Source organism: Misgurnus anguillicaudatus, chromosome 24 (genome assembly GCF_027580225.2).
Source record: "Misgurnus anguillicaudatus chromosome 24, ASM2758022v2, whole genome shotgun sequence".
Classification (NCBI taxonomy): Eukaryota; Metazoa; Chordata; class Actinopteri; order Cypriniformes; family Cobitidae; genus Misgurnus; species Misgurnus anguillicaudatus.
In genome coordinates this window covers 45,928,894-45,951,341 of record NC_073360.2, presented here as the reverse complement: position 1 = coordinate 45,951,341, position 22,448 = coordinate 45,928,894, and the positions used below count along the sequence as shown (strand labels likewise).

The 22,448-nt window shown below is 34.9% G+C and overlaps 1 protein-coding gene and 1 long non-coding RNA gene across 2 annotated transcripts in view; one reads left to right on the top strand and one right to left on the bottom strand.

The window, feature by feature from the left end:
* Positions 1–8,339: 8,339 nt before the first annotated feature.
* LOC141361380 (uncharacterized) overlaps positions 8,340–22,448 on the bottom strand; it is a 73,181-nt gene continuing 59,072 nt past the window's right edge. Inside the window, exon 3 of the long non-coding RNA XR_012367435.1 lies at positions 8,340–8,432. This is a non-coding gene — a long non-coding RNA (uncharacterized lncRNA). The remainder of the gene's footprint in view (positions 8,433–22,448) is intronic.
* On the top strand, positions 14,555–20,828 carry LOC129435163 (uncharacterized). Its single transcript, XM_073862817.1, has 11 exons — positions 14,555–15,133; positions 15,862–15,976; positions 16,111–16,125; positions 17,754–17,967; positions 18,058–18,334; positions 18,448–18,625; positions 18,750–18,826; positions 19,028–19,208; positions 19,485–20,115; positions 20,217–20,365; positions 20,688–20,828. The coding sequence occupies exons 1-9, from the start codon at positions 14,840–14,842 to the stop codon at positions 19,742–19,744; spliced, it is 1,611 nt and encodes a 536-aa protein (XP_073718918.1). The 5' UTR covers positions 14,555–14,839; the 3' UTR covers positions 19,745–20,115; positions 20,217–20,365; positions 20,688–20,828.

The window sequence follows — 22,448 nt, the reverse complement described above, 5'->3', positions numbered from 1 at the left end:
TTCATCTATAGATTTAACGTTAGTATCAGAATGTCTAGCGGGAATATGTACATGGCAGGTTTGGGATGAAACTACAGTAGGTAGTGATCACTATGTTATTTGTTGCAAAATAGGTGTGGACATAAATGATGTTATAGAGGAGAAGGTATGTAGGTGGAAATTTAAATCAGCAAATTGGGAGGCATTTAAATATTATTAGTGAAATTAAATTGTTAGAGATGCAATCGAATGAGGAAATAGAGGATGTAGAAATGTATAATAAAAATGTATGTGAAGTATTGTACAACGCTACTGAAGAAATTATTGGAAGATGTAAAGATATAAAGAGAAAGAAGTGTGTCCCATGGTGGACAGAGGATTGTGATTTAGCAATAAAAGACAGGAACAGGGCGTTTAGAAAGGTTAAGAAAAATTATGTATTTGATAATCTAATTCTGTATAAGAAAGCACAAGCAAATGTGAGAAGGGTGATTCGAGCTACAAAAAAGAATTATTGGAGAAGCTACTGTGACATTATAGGGGAAAAAGTAGATGTCAGCAAAATTTGGCGCATGATTAGAAAAATAGGTGGGATTAGAAGAAACTTTAATCTCCCCGTTTTGAATAATGGGGATAGAAATGCTGTGACAAATGTTGGAAAAGCTGAGATGTTAGCAGAGGTGTTTATTAAAGTACATAGCAACAATAATTTATCAGAAGAAATGAAGAAAAGTAGAGAATTAAAAAGAAGGGAACATCCTAATATTATGATGGATAAAATGCCTAATAATGGCCTTATAGATAAGGAATTTTCTTTGTATGAATTGAAAAGAGTTTTGGGGGGAATTAAGCAAACATCTCCAGGAAAAGATGAAGTTTGTTATGTAATGATTAAAAATGTATCTGATATGTCCTTGAATATAATACTTGGTTTGTTTAATAAAATATGGAATATAGGAAAACTCCCTGCAGCGTGGAAACATGGAGTAATTGTCGCTATATTAAAGCCAGGCAAGGATAAACATGATGCTGCCAGTTATAGACCTATTGCGTTGACATCTTGTCTGTGTAAGTTAATGGAGCGGTTCATTGTGAATAGATTGAATTATATACTTGAAAAGAAGGATATTATTTCACCTTATCAGAATGGTTTTCGTAAAGGGCGTAGTACAATAGATGCTGCCTTACATGTTTAGAAACAGATATAAGAAAAGCACAAATAAACAGAGAAGTAGTATATTTTTTGATATTGAAAAAGCATACGATATGCTCTGGAAAGAGGGGCTGTTAATTAAATTAGAACAACTCGGGATAGAAGGTAGAATGTTTATTTGGATTAAAAATTTCTTGCTTGATAGAACAGTTCAGGTAAGGGTTGGATCATCATATTCCGAGATATATAAAATAGACAATGGCACTCCTCAAGGAAGTGTGTGCAGTCCTGTACTATTTAATCTAATGATAAATGATATCTTTCAGAAAATTAATTTGGATGTAAGAAGATCCCTTTATGCAGATGATGGAGCAATATGGAAGAGGGGTAGAAATATATCACACGTAACTCAAGGTACACAAACTGCAGTTAGTGAAGTGGAAAGATGGGCAAATAAGTGGAGTTTCCGGTTGTCAATATCCAAGACTCAACTAATATGTTATACAAAAAGAAATCGTATCCCAGAAATTAAAATAAAATTGTATGGGCAGGTATTAGAACAGGTTAAAATTATAAAGTATCTGGGATTATGGATGGATTCTAGGTTGACTTTTAAAATACATGTTCAGAAAGTGGTAGATAAATGTAAAAAAAGCAATAATGTTTTAAGGTGTCTGGCAGGAGTCAAATGGGGCGCAAGTCGAAAATCCTTGCAGCGTATATATAAAGCTCTGATAAGATCAGTGTTGGATTATGGATGTATAATATATGGGTCTGCGTCTTTATCCTTGCTTAAGAAAATAGAAGTAGTGCAAGCTCAATCACTAAGAATCTGCTGTGGGGCTTATCGATCCTCTCCAGTATCAGCATAACAAGTAGAAGTAGGAGAAATGCCCATGTGTATACGAAGATTACAGTTGACAATGAGTTATTGGGTTAGTTTAAAAGGCCATTCAGAGAGTCACCCAGTTAAGGATATACTAAAGGAATGCTGGGAATATGGGAAAAATAATGTCAGAAGTTTTGGTTGGACAGCAAATAAGGATGCCACAAATTTGGGTATTATCCAAATTGAAGTTAGTCCAACCGTAACTGTGCCTAATGTACCTCCATGGTTATTTCCTGTGCCTATAGTTGATATTTATTTGCATCAAGTTAAAAATGAAATGTATATTTCTGTGGAAAGTTTTGTACAACAGTATCTGAATGAGGTATACTCCTTAATGATTCAAGTGTATACAGATGGATCTAAGGACCCAATATCGGGGCGTACAGCTTCAGCAGTATTTGTGCAAAGTTTTCAAATAAATATCCAAAAAAGGACTTCTGATTTTGCTTCAGTTTTCACTACTGAACTAATAGCTATCTTACTAGCCGTCCAATGGGTGGAAGAAGCTCAACCATCAAGGACTGTCATTTGTTCAGACTCACTGTCTGCTTTAAGTAGTTTAAAAAGGTGGACAGTCTGCCTCAAGACAAGATATAATATGTGAAATACTAATGTGTCTCAATAGAATTCAATATATGGGAATAATTTTGAGATTTCTTTGGGTACCTGCACATGTAGGTGTAGAAGGCAATGAAAAGGTGGACAAATTAGCCAAGCAGGCTTTGGAGCATGTGGATATTGATTTTAAAATTCCACTAAGTAAAACCGAAGTAAAAGGAAGAATTCGGGAACTAATGAGCATCAAATGGCAAGAGATGTGGGATGGGGAAACAAAAGGCAGACACCTTCATAATATTCAAAGACATGTTGGTAAAGGAAGAATGGTTAGGAATAAAAGGAATGATGAAACTATTATTTCTCGACTCCGAATTGGACACTGTGGATTAAATCAATATTTACATAGAATAGGGAAACATCAAACAGGTTTATGTGAATTTTGTGATGAAGAAGAGCCTGGGACTGTTGAGCATGTAATAATGAAATGTGGGAAATATAATAGGGAGAGAGAAGAATTATTAAATAAAATGAGAAACTTTGGAAACAACAATGTAATCCTTTCAGATTTACTCAATTCTCCAGGAAAATCCATAGTGCAAACGAAATTAATTAGGTATCTTAAAAGCACAAGATTAGACTGTAGAATATAACAATTGACAAAGGTTCAATGTTTAATATTCAATTTTTTTTCCTAATACTGTCCTCCTCTCTACACTCCAGTCCAGTTGGTGGCGGTAATACACCATTAGTTGGCTTGTCAACCACCAATAAACAGTACAAGAAGAAGAAGAAGAAGAGAGGACATGCACTATTATTTTATTTTGCTTGCTTGTTTTCTCGTGATCACAACTTAATTTCTTGTGATCTCAAGATAACAAATGTTGTTTTCTCGTGATATTGAATTAATTTTCTGATGATCTCGAGATAACAAATTGATAACCTACTCATTACTCAGAACGTGTTTGTTGTTTGGAGGGCGACAAAAGCGAAATCAACATGGATAAACAACTTCGTTACTATTTTGATCAGGGACTCACTTAAGCTGAAATTGCTTTTCACATTAGTGTTCGACATTTGAGAAGGAGGCTGTCAAGTTTACAACTTTATCATCGAAGACAATATAGCGACCCTGAAAGTGTTGTCAGGTTCATTGCCAGGCAACTTGAAAGACCGGGACGTCTGCATTGTTACAGAATGATGTTTGAAAGATGTCGTTTAAATGGTTTGTGGCTGACCTGAGAAATAATGAGAGATATACAGTTAAAGGAACAGTATGTAAGAAATTTATATCAATGAATCCTAAAATGGCCCTGATATGTCACTAGACATTATGAAATAATTTTCATTTCAAATACTTATATCACTGACAACAGTGGTCTGGCCAGGATATTGTCATTTAAAAAGTGGAGTTGCAGCCCTCAACTGATGTTTATGTTGACATTTTGTGTATTGGCCACCAGTTTTGTGATTGCAGTACCAGTTTTAGCCACACGTTTTGTGATTGCAATATCAGTTTTGGCCACAATCCTACATACTGTTCCTTTAAATCTGAATCCATTGAGTGTGGAGGATAGAAGAGGTAGAAGGTTGCGGAGGCGACATTACAGAGTGTCCGGCCCTAACTATCTGTGAATTCACATGACAAGATACCAAAGAGCCATACGAGCATTACATCTTGACTGAGAACAGGTGAGAGGATGAAACGACGCTAATCACTAAAATAATAGCAAAATGCTTAATGTTATGAAGCTCGTGCAATGACTGGACGTGTTTTAAAGCTCGCTGTTATGATGAACATCCACAACGAGAGTTAAACTTCCTGTCCAGTACAAAACTTAGTTTAAGTCTTGCATTTTGTGCAGATATATATAATGTTGTATAATACATTTATGTTGTTTATAAGGCTTAATATTATGTAGAGTGCCTCATATAGAAACTTTGTGTTTATTAACTCTTTAGTTTCACTTCACGACTTCAGGTTTCTGTTAAAAACATTTAATTCATTAATAATCTAGTATGTGTTCTTTGTTCTGTCATAGTTTCTTCAAAATTCTTCAAAAAAAGTTTTGAGTGTTTTTAATACAAATATTTTCATTTTCACCATGACATACACGCCCCGCCCCTTTGATTGCCCCACCCCCAGTTAATCGAGTACTCGTTTTTTCAGACTTATGGATTAATCAAAATGAAAAAATTACATAGATGCACATCTCTAATAAATGTATGTTTAGGTTATCAGACTCTTCTAACAGGATTATTTTAACATTGATGAATCTGGCACAGAGTTCAGTCAGGTTTTCTTTAGAGATGTGTAATCATTGGTGTTTTAGTATACATAATGAGTTATTATTATTATTATTATTATTACACAATATACACACACTCATTATACACTTAATATACTGAAATACAATATCAGTAATGAATTTTATAAATGGGGGCCAAGGCTTCTTTAGGTGTCCATATCCCATGAAAGAAAACGATGTGTAATTATTAAAAAAGCATGAATGAATCTATAATTGCTGATTACTTCACATTACTCCACATTAGATAAATATTCCTCTTGCCCTGCATGCATTATATATAATTTAATTAACTTTAATGACTTCAACAGGTACTGTTTATTAGGCTTTAAGACCGAATGCAAAAAAAAGTTTACATTCAGATAAGACTGTATGATAATCACTAAGACATCTAATTTCACTAATTTTATGTGAATTTGTGATTATGGAGTTAAACAGTAAACACTCAGTGATGTCATTCTTCAGTGCTGTTATTATTTTTACTTACAGACGCTGATCATTCTGAAAGATCACAATATCTGTTTTAACAACAATAAAGTGACTTTTATTGTGACTTCAGATTTTATATATATGTATAAGCAGAATAATCTCATTCCTGTAATATAATATGGAGAGAGAGAGAGAGACAGAGAGAGGTTATGTCTGTCTTGATATCTCCAGCTGTTAAATTATTGATATCTGATGCAGTAGTTCAGACAGATCACTGAAGCTCAACAAGTCATGATTGGGTTATCAATACTGACATCATTAAACAAATAGGGCTTTTCTGAGCACTCGGTTCTTGTGCTTTGACTCTTTTAAAATGTAATCTGTCTTCAGAAGTGAAAAACTCTTTTTTTAATTAAAAAAAGAGGAAGATGGTCTAGTTGTGCATTATTAGATGTGTTTGTGTGAACTTGAAGGATGTTTCTGCAGAAGATCTTCTAGTAAATCACTTTACACTTCTGTTGAATTTAATCTGACAGAATTAATGTCACTGTAACATCAGCTGTAATATTACATCACTATCAAAATATGACTATCACATAAGAAATAATCCAAAGATACACACACTGTATGATCAGTCTCTGTACATTATGTTGACTGACGTCTCTCTTCATCATTTACTCCATTAGCAGAACATCAGATTGACGTCTAAAAGCTCCAACACAAAAACTGTTCTCAGATCTGTTCATGAGATTCATCTCAGAGCAAAATGAAGCACAATGATTCAAACACTGAGATATGACACACAACAGTAGATTCAAAATAAACTTTTATTATCTTAACAAATACAAAAAACAAATACAACAGAGTAGAAAGCAGATAAAACAGCAGATTGAACTCATCATCTTGTTGATGTTTTCATTATGGAGACATTTCAATCATTCTGGAAGGAGTCTGATGAGTTGAATCAGGTGTTTTAAAACATTATGAAGGAAGGACACTGATCTACTAATAATATCATCAAAATATTCAAACAATCTCTGTGTGTGAGGGAGTAAAATCAATATTAGATGTCTGTGATGTCCTCACTGAATGAAACACAGACCTGATTCAGTCCTGAAAATCACTGCATGAGATCAGAAACACCTCCAGAAATCACTGTCTGTTAACACAATTCACTTTATCATCCACAAATGCTGCTTAAAGCTTTATCATGCAAAGAAGAAGCCCAATGGAAACAAGATCCAGAAATGCTCTTCTGTCTGATTTCAAATGGACTGAGACAAAACTGTTCTGTGATCAGACAAATCAAAGTTTGGAAACTAAAGAGGAGAGAGATCATCTGTATTGTTATCAGTGCTCACATCAAAAGCCTTCATCTCTGTTGGTATGGAGGAGGATTAGCGTCTAAATGAGCAGCTTTCACATCTGGAAGTATCAGACATGAATTTATAAGATTAAAAAATGATTGCATTGTAATTTTATTTATATTTCATTCAGTGTCTCAACTTTTTTTTTTGTAATTGATCAGATAATCATCAAAAAGTCCTGCAGTCAGATCCTGAAGAACACAAAAGCAAAGACGTCCAATATTTGGATTTAGAGATAAATGAGCTGCGAGTCTTCAATGTTGTGCTGAACTTGAACACATTTCAGTTTAAGATGAAGTTAAAAACCCCAACAGTGTAGAAGAAGAGGAATCTTGTCAGTATTTACTTCAGTTTATGATCCTATGAGATTTCTTGCTCCTCTTACACTGACTGATAAATCACTCTTATAGGAAATGTGTAGACAGAAGCTGAGTTAGGATGAAGATTTACCTCCAACACTTCAAAGTCAGATTTAGATAAAGTCACAGATCAGATCCTGTACTGAATAATCAACTCATACGGTTAAGAGGAAGTGATGTCACTATTGTGTCTTCTTATTCACCATCAGATCATACTGAAGATCAGACATCTTTACATCTTTACTGTGTCTGTCCATAAATCCTGAATAAAAAAAAGAAAGTCAATCAGATATGAGATCATCATCAGTGTCAGATGAAGAGATAGAAAAACAAACTATACGTGCTGTCAGTCAGTGATAGAAATGAAATCTTCAACATAATAAACATGTCAACAATCTGTTTATCACATACACATGAGCTACAACAATACAAAAACACATTTCATCTATTTCCTCTGAATATTTGATGTCAATGTAAGAGATGAATGTATTGATATGTATGTAGTATAATATAATGACACACTGACACTTTTATGAGTTCACACACAAACAGTAAGAAAATGAAGGTGATGCTTTATATTAAAAGTCCTGGGGGTTGACAGTCGTGTAAATAAAGAGAAACAGCATCAATGTCAAAGCTCGACAGAGAGTTGTGTGAAGTGTCCATCAGATTTTAAGAGTTGACTTTCTCTTCTTTTTTCTAATCTTCATCTCTGTCATTTATCATCTGTACTTTGTGTTGATCTGTTGTGTATATATTGTGTTTGTGTTGTTATTTCTGTCTGTATTCTGATGATTTGATAAATAATGCTTAAAACATGAAATAAAACACAAGTTGTTATAAAAAGAGTTTAAGATGAACATCTAGTCAAGTGTGCATAACTATAGAGGTGTCGGCCTATCAAACAAACTCCATTAACAAACATCATATATAATGTGTAAGAAGAGTAAGATCACAGTATTAAATCCTGGAGTGAACAAACTCAACATCACAGTTAGTAAACAGACTCAGACATTGTGTTGAATTCTTATTGTGTTGATCTGACAAAGCATCAAGTGTTGTTCATGTACACTTCATATTTTCTGTTTGTTGGGTTTAAATGATACACAGCCTATAACAGCAGCAGATCAATTTACATTTATTTCTAATATTTATATTCTAGGATTTAAATTAAACTGCATGAGTTTACTTTAAACATTTATCTAAATGAGCTCTACTCACCATACTGTCTGTAGTTTATAATGTGGATCATCTTTTAGTTTAGAGATCAGCTTCTTGCCTGAATATGTGAGATTATTAATGGACAGATTCAGTTCTCTCAGGTGTGATGGGTTTGATTTTAGAGCTGAAGTCAGAGCAACACAACCTTCATCTGTGATATCACACAAACTCAACCTGTAGAGAACAGAGACTTTATGTGAATTATACAAAACTACAAAGTTTGTCCACAAATCTGTAACCTCCATCTCTTCATGTAATGTTCCTCTTTCAATCCCTCAGTAACTGAGACACTGTGTGTTTAAATGTCAAATGAATCCATCACACAGCTGACTATTAGTGTCAGATGTCCTAAACCACATGAACATTTCTTCATAAATCTGTATTGAGTTCATGACTCACACTTGTAATTCATTTTAACAGAGGAGTTTTGTTGCACGTTGTGAAGGAAATTGAAATGAATCATAACTAATTATAACTAACATGTCTTTTTCTTACAGGTTTGAACATTTGTACTGTATGCTTTTGACAACAAAATGTGTTGAAATAGAGTAAGTACGTGTGGTTAAATGATTAAAATTTAAACCCCATGACTTGTTAAAGGTCATCAAAAAAGTTAAATTTGTTTTCGTCTGCATGGTAACAGAGAGGAGTTTCTGAATTGCAGATATGAAGAATAAATCATATTAGAGATAAATTATGTGACACTGTCATGTATCTATCCTATATAAACTTTCTGATGAGGAGGATTCGGTCGTGATTAAATCATATTCAAAGACATTGGGTCTCATTCACTAAGTATGCATATGCATGAATGTATGCGTGTAATGTGTGTACAGACGTTTTCATAAATTATGATTCAACAAAAACTTTCATACTAAAATTTCTTCTAAATGTATGCAAAATTGTAAGAACAACTTAGACCAATAATCATGCAATAATCATAGGAAAATATGTATAAAATATATAACACAGATATATAGAGTTATTTTTGTCTCGTTCATGATTATTGCGCACATTTAGAAGAAATTTTAGTATGAAGGTTTTTGTTGAATCATGATTTGTTTATTAAAATGTCTGTACACACATTTCATGCTTAGTGAATGAGAGCCATTGATTGGAGTCTGTCAGGTTGAACACATGATCTTATTTCCTCAAGTGTTTGTGTTCATGATGGACAAGATGTTGTGTGACTCTTGAGTGTTTGTTTTATGTGGACACCCGGTGAGAATAAATGTCTTGTGTGTGTTGTTTATTCATGAATATCAGCAGAGGGCTATTTCATAAAACTAGATTACAGAATAAGTCAGGCTTATTTTGTTAAGTCTGGCTTATTGCTGGTGGATTTCGTTTCATAAAACAAACTTGAACTAGTTCAACTCCGGTTACTATGGAAACTTATACTTGCAAACTAGCCTGGTCCGGGGCAGCCTAACTGTCAGGTTAAGCCACAGTTGTTGCTTAACTAGACTTCCACTAACACTGAACTGTGAATGCAGTGATATTACAGCTGACCCTTTGACATTTTATTTGACTTTATTAACCACTATTAATCTAACAATTAAAGAAAATCAACTTATATATTAAATTTGATAAATTCTGTTACAATAATAATTAATACAATATAGACATGTGTTTCATAATATGGTATATTATAGGCCTATCAAATGTTGAATATAAATGATAATCTTAACTACCCCAATATAAGGATAATAGCAGTAAAATTTGTATCTAAATTTAAGATGTATCTAAATCCATATAATTGCAATGTATTGATGAAATATATATATATATATATATATATATATATATATATATATATATATATATATATATATATATATATATATATATATATATATACAGGTGTTAAAGCAAAAAAAATCCTGAGCCTGAACTTTTGCCGGGGGCCAGGGTGGACACATTGTTGAAAACATTGTTGAAACTAACTAGTAACTTATCTGCCATTAACACTTGACAAGCTTAAACTACAGATTATGATGGGCTATTTGAAACACCAATACAAAAGAAAGGTTACTCAAAATATATTTCACTAAAATATGGTGCAAACACAAAAAATTTTAACTTTTTGGCATCATTTACTATGCCCCAAAGTCAACCGTCAGACTGAACAAAATCAGTCACTTTGTGCATTTAAAGGTAAATACATCAATGTGGTGCATTATGAGAGTAAAAATAAGTCGCTAGATCTATGAGGGATTTTATGTTCTTATTAACAATTTTGTGCTCTATTAGTAAAATCTTTGGTTGCATATATGTGACCTGATCCAGCAAAATGAGTCACAGTGACCCAAATTTCAAAATTGAGATTTTGGTATCAATGAAAAGAGGAGACCATAAGCTTTCAAATGATATCCTAGTCAAAGTCATACCTTGAATGGTTTTAAAGATATAGACATTTGAATTAAGGTTGTCTGTCCTCTTTTTCCAACTGAAAACCTGAGAAAAAAGCCTTTAAAGTTTTTTGCCCGTTTTTTGTAGATATCTTTCAAAATCCATTGCATTTTAAAGGGATAAACTATTTATTTTACAGCTTAATTTGACCAAAGACATTAATATATAAATGCCATTACAGTAAACTAGGAAACTAGCTTATAAATCAAACAGAATGATGTTTATTGAAAATGTGAAGTAACATAAAGGTGTCTGTGTTGGTTGGGGTTTGAGTTAGGGGAAGGGAATAGAACATTATGTCTATGGATTGTCCCCACAAAACAATGTGTGTGTGTGTGTGTGTGTGTGTGTGTGTGTGTGTGTGTGTGCGCGCGCGTGTGCATGCGTGTTCGCGCGTGTGCGCGCGCGCGTTCGCGTGTGAGAGAAAATGAGAACAATAATGCTTGCCTATGTAATCATATCTTTGTGTAGGTTAGTTGACAATAACAGTGTAACCAATTCAAAAAGGAGTTAAATAGGAGAGGAGAGTTCTGTGAGTATGACAGGAGGATGGCTGGGGCAATCGCGTGCCCCGGGGTTTCCCATTGACAAATGATCAGCCTTTATGAAGATTTCTAATTGGCTCTAAAACAACGTGTAACACCTTATTTGGAGAGATAGTGACGTTTCAGGGGATCCCCGAAATGCTCGGAGGTGAAGAGAGGATTTGAGAGAAGCAATGTTCATTTCCAGCGCATTTAGTAAAACTGTTTCAACTTTAATAGTCATTTAAACACCTTTACTCAACTATTTGGACTACGAAACTTTGGGAGATTGTTTTTTAATGTCTGTTCTTTGATATTAGCTAAAAATATTTTTTTTGATAATTTCATTGTTTTTCCACATTATCGGCTCATATCTTAAAACGGAACGTTGCGACTTCCGACTCATTTCGCCAGAGCGGGTCACATATGTATATAATAATAGGGCACACAAGCAACATACACAACATGTTAAATGAGATTCATTGTTGGTCAAAACATGTTTAATGTTTGTATAATAATTAGAGTGAGCATTTAATAAATATTTATTAGGGGTGTGACGAGACACGAGATTGGGTTTATGAGGAGACGAGATTTTTACACTTTTTTAAGAAATCCTCAGTGATTAAATAAATGGGAAACTGAAAACACATTATTTTTAAATGATTTAACTAATCTAGGACTGTCCCAGACAATTATTTTGCTAATTGATAGTGAAGTAATTTGATATTTTTGGTAATAAAAATAGACTCAAGTGAGCAATAACCTTTAAAATGACATAATAATTATGATCCAATAATAATTGTAAATAAAGTATCAAAACCAAGTTACATTAAACAACATTACAATAACAAACACATTACATTTATATGTGGCCTGTGTAATAAACCAGCATTATGTATTATAACAAATGCCTGCAGAGGGCGCTAGAGGACTCGTCTCGCGGATGTTATTTACACTTTAACTTTAGACGGAGAAATGTTTATTTTTAGCCAACGTTTAAATTCATTTGAATCTTTAATATTTGTCAAATTCTTTACACTAGAAATGATACACTCACTGTCATTCTTGCAAGAGCATGCAGACATTAAATCATATAAACTTAGATAAGGGTTTAATCTCCACTGAGACAACATGATCAACAGACAATCCCAATGCGTCTCAGACTTTATACGATTTGATTTCCCAAACGAACATTATTGGGAACCCAAACAAAAGCGCACATGCAGTAAAAGACATATATAATACAGGCACTGTGAAATGTTCAAACAGAAAGCTGCATTCTCGGGACGTCGCATATGCATGCATACGTCATCAAGGTTTATTTATGTTAACTGGTTAACTGAGCATTGCATTCGCAAGTCATAAGCATATTACAACAACGTGATCAACTAAATACATTTAGTAAACTTTATAATTCTTAATATTCCCTAATAAGACAGTCTTTTCACGCATTCAGCCTCAATCTCACGCTCTCACGCTCCAAAAAGAAATCTCACGCTAAAATAGACATTCTTCTCTGCTGTATGTTTTTCCACTCATGTGCATGGCCATACCCACCACTGAGGTCTTTGTCTTCGTATTATTTAACCCAACGCTCAGTGCTTGTTTAGCTTCTTGCGGCGCCGCGCAGACCGATCTGCCTGTGACGTCTTAGCACCGCGAGACCGACTCAACAGTAAATGACTCCGTATGCTTTTAAATCGATCTCGCGGTAGTGTGATGTCACAAGGTCTGTGCTGCGCCCTGTTAAGAAAGTAAGTCAAATTGAAATTGATTCCAGATGACGAATCAAATCACAGACAGAGGTGCATCTCAAAGGAGGACAGCTGCGCGATTCCTCAGAAAGTGGAAGTGCAAGAAAGATGTAAGTAATCAAAATACAGCTGTATAATGATTAGATTCACAGCCTTGAACTTGTAAATCTGACGCATCGTGCAAGGCACAACGCTTCATCAACCGGTAGCGCGCGTGCACAGAGTTTAAATAAGCCCATGTTTGTCTTTTGGCTTAAACGAACATATTCACATAACATTTGTGAATGTAGCTGTCTTAATGAGTATCATGGTAAACCATTGATGTCTTAACCGAATGTAAACATTTTATTGCAAACAGTATACGTGTTGAAGTCATTTAAGTTAAATAAAAGTAGAGAAAATCACTCACTGGTCTTGACTGTAACTTCTGTAACTTTGTAAAAAAAAGGATTAATCCATATTTACTTTAAATATAAAATAACTTATTATTTAATATAAATTAAATAAATTACTTTTTTGGCAAAAATCCTTGGTGTTGAGCTCTTCTATTGAAGTAAGTTTAAGGTTTATTATGGAATTTAGATTTCCTAAAATTACTTCTTCATTAACAGACAGTAAAAAATCAAACGTGAGAAGTTTAAAATTCAGCCTTGCATTATAAGATGATTATTTGTTACACCTGACCTAGATAATAAACATGTGAATATAGCCAAAGCAAATTCTTATGACAGACAGGAGGCTAATGGACCATTCTAAGTGCCCAATATATAGTAAATTCCTGAATATAAGCACCATGCATTGTTTTATTCACCGTGTTTTATGCAAACAAAAAAAAAAAGAATTAACCTCATCTGTGTATTAACCTCAGTTTACTAGCACAACCTATTGAATAAGATCACGAGTTGATGATTAAGTAGAATAAATGCAATGTATAGTCCTCACTCATGTATTAACCTCATAGATTATGACCTTAGTTAATCAACCATACTTTATTCAGGGAAGCTTGATGAACTTTCAGCTCTCTTTCAGCAATGCCCTGATCATAACAATCACATAATAAACCAAATAGTCAAAGTAACAGTGAACAAAAAGAAACGTAATGTAGTCGGTGTAAGTTTAGATGGTAAACTTGTGGTGGCGGCAGCAGTGGCCACTGGCTACAATTTCCAGTAGACCGCTGCATACGCATGTTTGGGGAGAAATCTCACTCCAGACAAATCACCAAAGTTGGCAACCCTGCAGTCTACTAATTAATTTGAAAAACGGCCAGCATTTCACCTCCACGAGATCTCGTCACACCCCTAATATTTATTATTGATCTAATATTTATTACACAATCTTTGCACCCTTCATTTGAAGTGGATAATGTAACATTAAAGTTACTTAATTCAAATGATGTTGCGACTTAAACAATCCTAGGTGTCTGGAAAGCCAGTCAAGTGCACTTGTCTTTTGCATCAAGAGCTCCGCGTGCTTCTTGTCATCATATTATTCTGTAATCACATCCACTAACGCATGCACGCACCAGAATAACGAACCATCAAGAGGCGCGAATGTATGCGTGTGTTCGTCAGGGTGATGGTTTGCGTGGCTGCGTGCGTTAAAGGGGACATTCCACGAAAATCCGACTTTTTCCGTTTTTAAGGGACTTAACTTGCTCCCAGGTGCATCTAATAACGTAGAAAACGCGAAAAATGACATCCCTGTAACTTTGTTTTGGTAAGGCTTTCTCTGCAACCATGTGAAAAAATAGGCCAGTCAGATCCTGCTCCCCCAGTGACGTGGGTAGGGGGCCTATCGTAATGTCACCGCCCCTTAGTCTGCATGTTTCCACCCCCGGGCTGACATTTAGTTTTCGCACGCGAGTCTACGTTCTACCGGTTGTAGCGATATGGCAAAAGTTAGAGCTAAGCATGCTAATTGTTCCGTTGTTGGTTGCACAGACCAGCACAAATCATTATTTAAAGTCTCTACCTCAGAGGTGACAAGACTACAGTGGATTGATTTCATTTTCGATGGAAATCCTCCCGAAATCGTAAGCAAAAACCTGCATGTGTGTGCACATCACTTCAAGCCGGAGTGCTTTGTGAACCTTGGACCGTATGAAGCTGGATTCGCTTCGAAGTTGTTCCTGAACGAGGGAGCTATTCCAACTCAACGAGCCAAAGCTGCAGATGAAGGAAACGTAAGTATTTAAAAGTAATTTAATGTTTTACGGCAGTACGATTTTCAGTTCGCGCTTTCCCTTAGCAACGATAACGCTACAGTTACACTACAAATAAGCTAACTTACTAGCACAAACAAATGGTGTGTTTGACCGAAATATATAAGCTTATGCATTCGACTCAAAACATCTTAAACTACTAATGTAATGTTCATTTGCACTGTAGATAATTTGCTAATTGCTTGCTTTTATGGTTTGATTACAACAAGCACTGATACGTTTTATTTGACTGCTAAGAAGTTGATTAAGGCAAAGTGTATTGCTTAAATGTAGTATTTCTTTCCGAGATATTTAAATAAGAGCATTAGACAATTCATATAATTTTAAAGCACACTTAAGTTAAACAGTAGCCTTCTGTCTGTGGCTCTGTTAGGCAAACAGATATGCTGTTTATAGTGTTGGTCCTCACTTGTAAAGATGTAACTTAGGTCATAAAGATGTGTGATCACCTCTTGACTGCGAGACGACTATTATCAACATCTCACTAAATTAATGTACAACTAGAGCATAGTGATAATATGTAGGACCCATTCAAACAAAGTAATGTTTTACTGTATTATTATTCTGCTAAAATATAGGCTTCATAGCTAAAAAAATGTCCAATGTTTACTGTGTAATATAAACTTATATGTAGTGTGAAGTGTGACTAAACATGCATTAATAATTTTATTTTTCCCTTTACGGTTTAGGCAAGCACATCTAAGCAGTTTGTTGATGCGGCCTGTCAGACGGATCGTCCACCTCCACGTACATATGGCACACAGCTGTCTATGAAGACTCTATCACATCCATTTAGAAGCAAAGGTTTGTAAATCTGCAATTTATATGACGGTTGTTATTCTTCATAGTACATTTGTAATTAGTTGAAATGTCTTGAAATAGTTTTTTAATTGGTGTAAAAAAATATGACAGAGAATGTCTGATTTCAATTATCAAAGGCACACAGACAGACAATGGCCCTCATTTATCATTCTTGCGTAGGAACGGGCGTATATGTTGGCGTAAGATTATGCTTACACTCCTCTCACCGCCTGATTTATGAAACTGTGCGTACCGTTGATATTCAGGTGTACGCAATATCTGTCCTTCATAAATGCCGCGGCTGAAAACGATCGTCATTAGAATAACCCGCGCATATAAATTCAAGTCTCCACCTCCCCCACGCCCTCATTTTACGACATTGACACATGGAAGACGGCAAAGAAGACAAACCGGGGAAGTGGAAAGAAACAAAATTGTTTTATTTGGGAGTTTAAAGAGCGGGATTAAAGACATTAATCATTGCATGACATTTTGTAATATTTGTATTATTATTTTTATTATTAATGACGCTTAATTGATATTTAGAAGAATAATTGTTTATTATTATTATTATTATTATTATTATCATTATTATTTACTGTTGCCTACATCTAAAATAAATTTTTTTTATTTTATTATTTTTAAATAATATTTTAAAATGATGTAACTTTTGTAGTGTGTTTTTCTGTATTTACATACAGTTGTTTGTTAGCTAAGATCCAGTTTGATACGGAGCGGATATAATTCAAATTAACAATTTGTTTCCACGACATCCACATGTTTTACTAGGCTAATTCATAATTTGAAGTAATAATACTTGTAATAGTAATTACAAAATATTATAATAATTAATTCCAAGGAACAAACTGTTGAATATTGGGAACGAATTTTATATTTATGGCCATACTTTAGAATAAAAAAGAAAAGGAATTGTCCATAATGTAGCATAAAAGATAATTCGTTGCCATGATTTTGTCCGCATGTCATCATGATCGGATTTATGGCTCCATTCAAGACAAGCATTTTACCTTACCTATTCATGTATAGCTATTTATTTATCATCAAATGGTATGTAACTAGCTTACCTTTTGATGCATTATTACCATGTTTTCGAGCACATCCTTGTGCTTTCTTGCAATGTGCCGCTTTAGATTCCAGGATTGCTAAACTTTTACAGTCTCTCCGCAGTCCCTTTCAATATTTTCTTCCTCTCCAATCTTAACTTTGATTTTTACTTTACATTTATGTATAAGGCTTGAATTCCATAACTTATTGCTAGACGTTTTTACAGATTCTCGAACTAGCAAATTATCAAAGGGCGTTCTGGGTTAAACGAGCGGTCCTGAGCGAGCGGAATTTTCGGAAAAAGGCGCTCTGATTGTATTACCGTCCTCTGCCCTGAAACGGCTCGCAACTTAAGGAATACATATGCATACAAATCAAATGCTTTGGTAAAGTCACACAAATTAAACATTGTAGCTCATGTTGCATACAAATAAACACTGAAGTTTATAATTACTATGTTTTTTTGTTTTTTTTACAGTGGGTCATAATATATCATATATTTTAGTTTGTCAGTGCGTTTTATGGTGTTAGAAAGTGTTTGCGCATTTCTGCACTAACTCAAAATGTGCGTACACCACCTCCTGAGCAGGCGTAGGATTTGAGCGTGCCGTACGGCAACGTCCATATTGATAAATCTGAAAGTCACCGTGGTTTTGGGTGTACGCCAGGTGTACGCTGGAAATTTGGTGTACGCACTTTTGATAAATGAGGGCCATTGTGTCCTGCGCCGATGTTGGCATTGGCACCTCAGCTGTCAGAGCTTCAGGACCATTGCATACATCAACACCGCACAAAAGGCCCCGTTTTGAACTGGAGGAGGAAGACGATGACCCTTTGGAAGGTAGCTCATCTGTGATCTTTACAGATCCACAGGATGTCACATATGATCCTCAACACTCAGTCACTTTGACTGAAACTGAAGATTTGACGTGAGTTACATGACATTTAACAACCATTTTAGGATAGAATTCATACAAACCATTTATTTATTTGTATTAATTTATTTTTTGTACTTGCAGAATGGAAAATTCTGCTTCGACTCACAAAATATCAACATACATCGTGTATGAGAATTGCCTACTGGATTTATTTGAGTTATGCCCAAGGTGTCAACATCATTCTAATCTAAAGACCAGAACCATGGGCACACACTTAATAGTTGAGCAAAACTGCCCACGTTGTGAGTTCTCAAGGATATGGCATAGTCAACCTATTATTGGGTCTACTCCTGCCGGAAACCTTCAGCTCACTGCAGCAGTTTACATTTCAGGAGGCTCCTTCTTCAAGCTTAAAAGGGTAATGACATAAACTCTGTGTATAAAGTATTTCTATACATAAAGTGTTGTTGCTAGGTTGTATTCAGATCATGGTGATGAGTATATCTTAACTCTTCTCCTATCTGACTTCAGATCTTCAAGGCAATGCAACTACAGCTGTTCGGCTACACCACCTTCCGACGATTTGCACGGAGATATATCGAGCCTGCCATCGTGTACAGGTGGAAGACATTGCAGGATACCACACTGGAGCAGCTAAGACAACAAAAGAATGTCATACTAGGAGGTGACATGAGGGCTGACTCCCCAGGTTTGTAATTATGAATGTTTGTTTAATTGTCTAATAATGTTTTGTCATGGGGGTTATTTTGAAAGCAATGAATCAAGAATTGTTATACTTGTAAAAGTATTAAATTTATTGTTTTGTTTTGAAGGTCATTCTGCAAAGTATGGCACCTACACCATGATGGATCTCAGGAATAACAGGATTGTTGATCTTCAGCTGGTTCAGGTTAGTGAAAGGGTCAGCTGGGAAATTCTAGACGTTGTGGTGTGCATGGGGGAAGTTTTCACAATGTGAACTGAGGAAAATACATTTTAGATGCTATTGTGATAAAAATTAAATATTGTATCACATCTTTGAAGAGATGGCACTGAAATACCTTGCTGTGTTTTGCTAACATGCGCAACTATGCTTTTATTTTTATTTCAGAGCAATGAAGTCGGTGGGAGTTACCACATGGAGATGGAGGGTCTGAAGAGGAGCCTTTCTCTTTTGGAGGAACGTGGTGTTACTCTGGATAGTGTTGTGACAGACCGCCATCCGCAAATTCAAAAATTCCTGAAGGAGACCAGGATCAAACACTACTATGATGTTTGGCATATAGAAAAAGGTATGGTCCTCTTTTTTGGATAAAGGGAACGACACAACAAAAGTAAAAGAAGGTCCCTGGCCACTTGCAAAAAGTTTGTTTGGCTAATGACATTATAAATGATCAATTTACAGTTATTATTACTAATCATTAATATCAAAGCATAGGCACGCAATAAGATGTACTTTCTAATTGTAAATACAATACTATATTCTTTAGTAGTATTGTATATACATTGTAGTATTGTATTTACATTGTATATTTGCATAACAGTGAAATACATTTATGTATTTTTAGGACTATCCAAAAAGTTGGTCCTGATATCAAAAAACAAGGACTGTGACATACTGAAGAAGTGGCTTCGCAGTATAAAAAATCATGTATACTGGACAGCAGCTTCCTCGACCTCAGGGCCAGAGAGGGTGGCGAAGTGGATGTCTATCCTTAACCATATCCAAAATGTCCACATCCATGAAGACCCTGTTTTCCCTAAGTGTTTGCATGCCCCACGGACATCGAGGGACAAAAGCAGGTCTGTTTTCTTAATTATTACTTGAAATGTAAAATTTGTATTGCCTGTTCATACACAGTATAAAAACAATCAAAATTTTCTACAATTCTGTCTCGTTTTGTTTTACATGATGGGACAGTTTGTAAAAAGTCCCAATTACAAAATCACTGAAAATACAGTAATATTGTTCAACACAATTTAAAACACATTACTCTATTGAATTACTCATTTATGTTTTTTTATAGGAACAGAGGCATTTTGCAAATTAGAGAAGGCCTTGAGTAATACCAGAATATTGAAAGATGTGGAGAAGATGAGCCCTCACCACCAGACATCATCGCTGGAGTCTTTTCACAGCGTGATCCTACGTTTTGCACCCAAAAACGTGGTGTTTCCTTTTCTTGGAATGTTGTGCAGGTACATAGACCATTGTAGTTGCAATACTTATATGAATTCAATTCATACATTTTATTAAAGATTTAAACTTCAAATTTATGAGTATTATTTATCTTCTACAGACTCTACATGGCTGCCATGCACTTCAACGAAAATGCTGGGCGCCCACAAGCAACAACCTCAACTGGTGAGCGGCTGTTTAAAGTTAACTTCCCCAAGGCCAAAAAAGGAGAATGTACTGCGAAGCCAGTAAAAGTAGATCCAACATACAGTAAGTTTTACAAACTTTTATTAAACAAACCACAACAAAAAATAAAAATTCTGACGAGACATTGTACAACCCGTGCAAATATAATACACACTGTATTATAATTTCTTCCATTATAAATATATATATATATATATATATATATATATATATATATATATATATATATATATATATATATATATATATATATATATATATATATATAACTTGACACACGTAAATGCAAAAAATAAAATTTTAGTGAACAAAAATGTGCAAAAGGACTACTAGAAATTGCAAATAGTAAGCAGTCACCGTATCTTCCATTTCTTTGGATTTACAGATTATGTTGGTGAACTGATGGACCTCATTTTTGAGAAAGTTTTTGAGGACCCTGATCCATATGAGGCAGAGGTGCAGAAGATCCACATCCCTGATGATCTCTCATCCCAATTTGAAAAGCCAGACCGGATAGAAGTGATAGAAAGATATGTATCACGGTTCAATCAAGGGGTGGTCTGAATCCTACATATGCTCCCTGAGTGTCGGGGAATTCCCGTCGTATGCGTAGAACTACGCATGAAGGATTCACCACTCTTATTTTCCGGCCCAGAAAGCCCCAAACCCAGCTTACAAAGCTTTTGTAGGCCAAATATCTTTAACGACTTAAAACGATTACAGATAATCCGTAATTTTTTTTTTTTTTTATCAAACATAGTTTAAAAAATGTTGCAGTACTTATTATTCAAGTGTTTTTTTTTTTTTTTTACAAATAAAGACTATTTAATAATTGTTTCATCGTCTTTCAGTGTTTTATTAACATATTTCATAATACGTACACAGATGAATGACATGACAAAAATAGGATGTAAAATAGGGCAAACTAAGTAAATGTGATTTCTTGTTATTGGTAATAATTCTATTGAATAAACAACTTGCAAGTTATATACAGTAAACAACTTACTGCTGTATTCCCCGTAGATGTAACGGCCCATAGTCAGCTCTAAAGATATTATATGCATTCTGCAGAGAGAATACATTTAGACACACAGGTTCAAGGCCAGGGTGGTCCACCATACATGCCGGAGGATTCTCAACTTGTTGTAATCTTCTTTGAACCTAAATATGCAGTAAGGGTAAGTAACTACGAATAGAAACAAGATTATTAATGCGTTTAATTATTATTATTTAATTGTACCTGTGGTATTTCCATGCAGCATACATTTTCTGGTTCTGTAGGCATAGTAGCACAGTTGTGACAAGTACACCTGGGCCAGGAAAGAGGTATAAAAATTGTAACTGTATGTGCAGTTTATTTGTACTTTTAATCTACTAATAAAAAATATGCTCATAAGATATTTAGTGTTCGAATGATAATGCCTGATAAACATTACTGGGAATGTAGTCTGTAAAGTACGTGTGCAATTTGTTAATAAACCGTAAATATTTTAAAAATTGAGAGAATTCATCTATGCATTTTAGAATCTATATAACCCCCACTGTAACTCGAACCGTGTCTAAAAACAATGTTTGCGTACATTATATTGGGGTAACAGGACGTGAACTACTTTATTAACATTAACTATATTATTGTAATTAAGGCAACAGATTCATCTTTAATAATCGTTAACGTTACATAGACAAATCAATTTGTACACTTCTGTCACTTTCAGTGGGTTTTTGGCGAAACAGATAAGTAAGCGTCTTAGGTAAACATAGCAGTACGATAGGTTCGGTATGAGCTAAACAGATTTAGATGTGACTGCAAGCACAACCTTTATAACTTACCATTCAGACACATCTTGTTGCATCCGTGATTGCAAAACTTGTTCGGGAGCCTCTTCTTGCTCTGGGTCTGACTCAGGCTCAAACATATAAGGCTGTACCGCTCCTTCACCTCCAAAAGCCATCTCACCCTCAGGATTCATGCTGAACGGTTGTCATGGTAGCTTGGACTCGACGTAGTTGGGGGTGTGGCCAGCAGGGGCTCATTATCATAATAAGGCGGTAACGCTCAAAAGCTGCCATTCTAGACAGTGCTGTTTTTGCAGGTTGAAGACAGACCTATGGTGCTTCATCCTTGCGGTATTTTGACCAACAAATT